At 36.9% G+C, this 3402-nt stretch overlaps 1 protein-coding gene across 1 annotated transcript in view; it reads right to left on the reverse strand.

Moving 5' to 3' along the window:
- TXLNG (taxilin gamma) overlaps positions 1–3402 on the reverse strand; it is a 56524-nt gene that overhangs the window by 17733 nt on the left and 35389 nt on the right. The window contains 1 exon segment of the mRNA XM_010830668.1: positions 963–1054. Within this exon segment, the coding sequence (XP_010828970.1) occupies positions 963–1054 (92 nt within the window).

Here is a 3402-nt window from a genome sequence, read left to right on the forward strand (position 1 = left end):
TCTTCACACCTGTGAATGTTCTGGGCTCTTTTTATTGATGCGTGGGGCTTCCCACTGCTCCAAACAGAAGGTGCCAGACTGCTGAATGCCAGCTAAGTGGAGGCATACAGACTCATTTGTAAATAAATACACCTGTAATTCTTTGAGCAATAATTCATTTTCAAAGCTGGTCACTGACACAAAGTAGTGTTTACAACATGGAATAACTGCCTTAACAACATATGAAAATGTATAAAAATTGTCTGTGATAATTCACCTAAGTATTTCACAAAAGATAGTAATTTAGCATATTAGAACCACTCATTCTAAAAGTTTCCCATAGCTCTTACTTCAAAGGGCTTTATGGCTTTCCTATTCCTCAACTTAAAAAGGACAGCAGAGTTTCCATATTGAGAGTGCTTTCATAATTTTACAAAGGGAATTAATGTGACTTAAAATAACATAGGGGCAGAACAAATGAGGTTAATTTCTTTGAAAGATGGAAAAAGGAATGCCTGGCACATAGTGGATGCTAAATAAATATTTCCGAGACACAGTATTGTTTTAGTAGACTCTCACCTAACTCACAATTATTTCAATCCCAATGGTTAAGAGCCTTTATCTCTAGAATTCCCTTGGAAAAAGTTAAATACAGGAACCACTACCCTCCAATGACTGGCATTTAAAATATCACAACACAGGAATGGAAAGGTAGACTTAGAAATACTCTAAGATTGAGTTTCAAAAAAAAAAATCTATGCTGTATCTATAGCATTATAATGCTCTATAAATGTGTTATCTTATAAAATGAAGTCATAGAAGCAAAAAAAGAAAAGCCACAAGAAATCAGATTCTCTTCAATTATGGAGTAAAATACAATTTTACATTTAAAGCTATGTCAAAATCATTTTAAAAAGCTTATCAAGCACATACACATTTTGCTGTATTTTATATGGGCCTCACCCCTTTGATTCAATACTCACAAGATCAGCATATTTCTTACAGAGAGCTGCCAGCTTCTCTTCTGGAGTTGAAAGAGTGTTTAGGGCTTGCATCAATAATAAGACTTCTTTTCCTGGTGATTAAAAAAATAAGAAAGAAGTCCCAGAAGAATGTGATCAAATCTAACCTGTTAATTCTAAGTAGCACTTCCTATGTTCTGACATCCAGAGTAAAATAATTTATGCCCATAGCTAGAAATAAGAGATTTACTAGCTAAATTAAGAAAGCTATTTTTAAAATCTGGATCAGCAGGCACCCCTTCCTCCCCATCTCTACCCCAAATTTCTCCACTCAATAACACTGTGAGCTATCTGTGAAAAGAACGTGCTGAAGGCTTAAAAATTCCCTTAATTACTGATATCCAAGTTAAGACAAAGGGCAAGTTACAAAGGGCAAAATATTTTTAAAAGCTTCCTCCTGACCAAGTACGAATACAGAAGGAAGTTCAAAGGGAATTTTGGCTGGTACTCTCTGCCTATCTAAGACGCTCATAATCACTGGTGACACAGATCTTTTCCTTTGAGCAATTTAAATAACTTCTCATGACTTAGCAAGCATGTTCCATGTGTTAACCAAATTTAGTATTAAAAAAAAAAGGATGTCAAGATGGCACTTCCCTTGGGAAAAAGAGCTGAACACAGGATTATTTTAAGGACTCTGGCAGGGAGAAGCAGGTGGCTGAGATAGGAGGGAACAAATGGTGTTTTAAAATAAGTGATACATTTTATTTCTTCAGCTGGGTAGTAGGTACCATTTTTATTTTTTTAAATGTTCACTCTTTCTGAAGGGTATTTCATTAAAAATACGTATGTGGGGGACTTGCCTGGTGGTCCAGTGGTTAAGACTCCATGCTTCTACTGTAGGGGGTAGGGGTTCAATCCCTGGTTGGGGAACTAAGGCCATGTAGTGTGGTGAAAAAATATATTATGTATATTGAACATGACTTTGGTATATATGGTGTACAGATTGCTATGATGAAAACAAGCAGGCTAACTTCAAAACAGAATGCTTTCCTGTCCACAGAAAATTTGAGTAATAAATCCTTTCTCACTTGGCCCAAGATCAGTAAGAATTTTTAAAGAAATGACTAAATATGATCATTGAATACAATTAGAAATAATAAGGTAACCTGCAATTTTTATGAAAATTCACTGTTTTTTTCTGAGATACAATTGACAGACCACAAAATTCACCCTTTTAAAGTGAACAATTGAGGATTATCACAAAGTTGTACAACTATCACCACTGTCTAACTTTAGAATATGCTCATCACCACAAAAAGAAATCCCATGCCAATGAGCAGTCACTCCCCAGGCTCCCTCCTCCAGGCCCCTGTTAGCTACTACTCTACTTTCTGTTTCTGTGGATTTGCCAATTCTAGATATTTCATATTAAGTGCAACTGTGTAATTTTTGGCCATTTGTGTCTGTTTGCTTTCGCTTATTATCTTCAAGGTTCACCCACCTGCATATCAGGATACATTCCTTTCTATGGCTGAGCACTCAAGCACTCCAAAATACGATTTTGTGTGCACACGTTTTCAACCCTCTTGGAAATATAACCAGAGGTAGAACTGCTGTGTCATATGGTAACATGATATGTAACTTTCTAAGACTCCTTCTGCTTTTACACATTTAACTGGGGTGGCTGATTTTGAAGAAATTTGTCTTGTTTGCAAGGAATTAAGATTTTTTTCATATTTCTACAAATTTTTAAGTTCTCCAAGTTAACAAAAAATGGATTTAATAAGGAAGATCATTCCAACTCAACATATAGAAAACCAAACAAATAAAACACTGTTATCTCAGGTAGAACAAGTATGAAAAACTTAGGAACAACCAGTAACCTTAAAATAAAAGGGAAAATCAGATTTCCTAATGAGATTTACCATACCACAATCTTAGTCCTAAATCTCAAACACAACAGGAAAAAGAAAACATATTCCTAAAAACCCAGTCTTCACCCACTTCCTGAACTATACATCTCTAAAGTTTTGTGACTAGGTTTGAAATAAAATGATCAAATAAATCTATAGTTTTCACAGTAAATTTTGGTCAGACTACATTAAAGATGCAAACAAGGCAAGTCAAATACTACTTCTGGGTGGGAACTCTCTGGTGGTCCAGTGGTTATGACTCTCCACTTGCACTGCTAAGGGCATAAGTTCAACCCCTGGTGGGGGAACTAACATCCTACAAGCAAGGCAGCATGACCCCCCTGACCCCTCCACCCAAAAATACTACTTCTGTCAAGTTGTCCCCCAGATTTCCTCCACGAAAGCCCATTCCTGACTACCCAGAGAGAAGTAATTCCTCCTCTGCTACCTTGGCCCCCACATGCCACTGCAGCAACAGGCCACCTGCCTCGCTGAGAATGACCGAAGTGTTAGCTGAGCAGCATCACTCTCGACACTGCCGTGTT

Source organism: Bison bison, unplaced genomic scaffold (genome assembly GCF_000754665.1).
Source record: "Bison bison bison isolate TAMUID 2011002044 unplaced genomic scaffold, Bison_UMD1.0 scf7180017864518, whole genome shotgun sequence".
Lineage (NCBI taxonomy): Eukaryota > Metazoa > Chordata > Mammalia > Artiodactyla > Bovidae > Bison > Bison bison.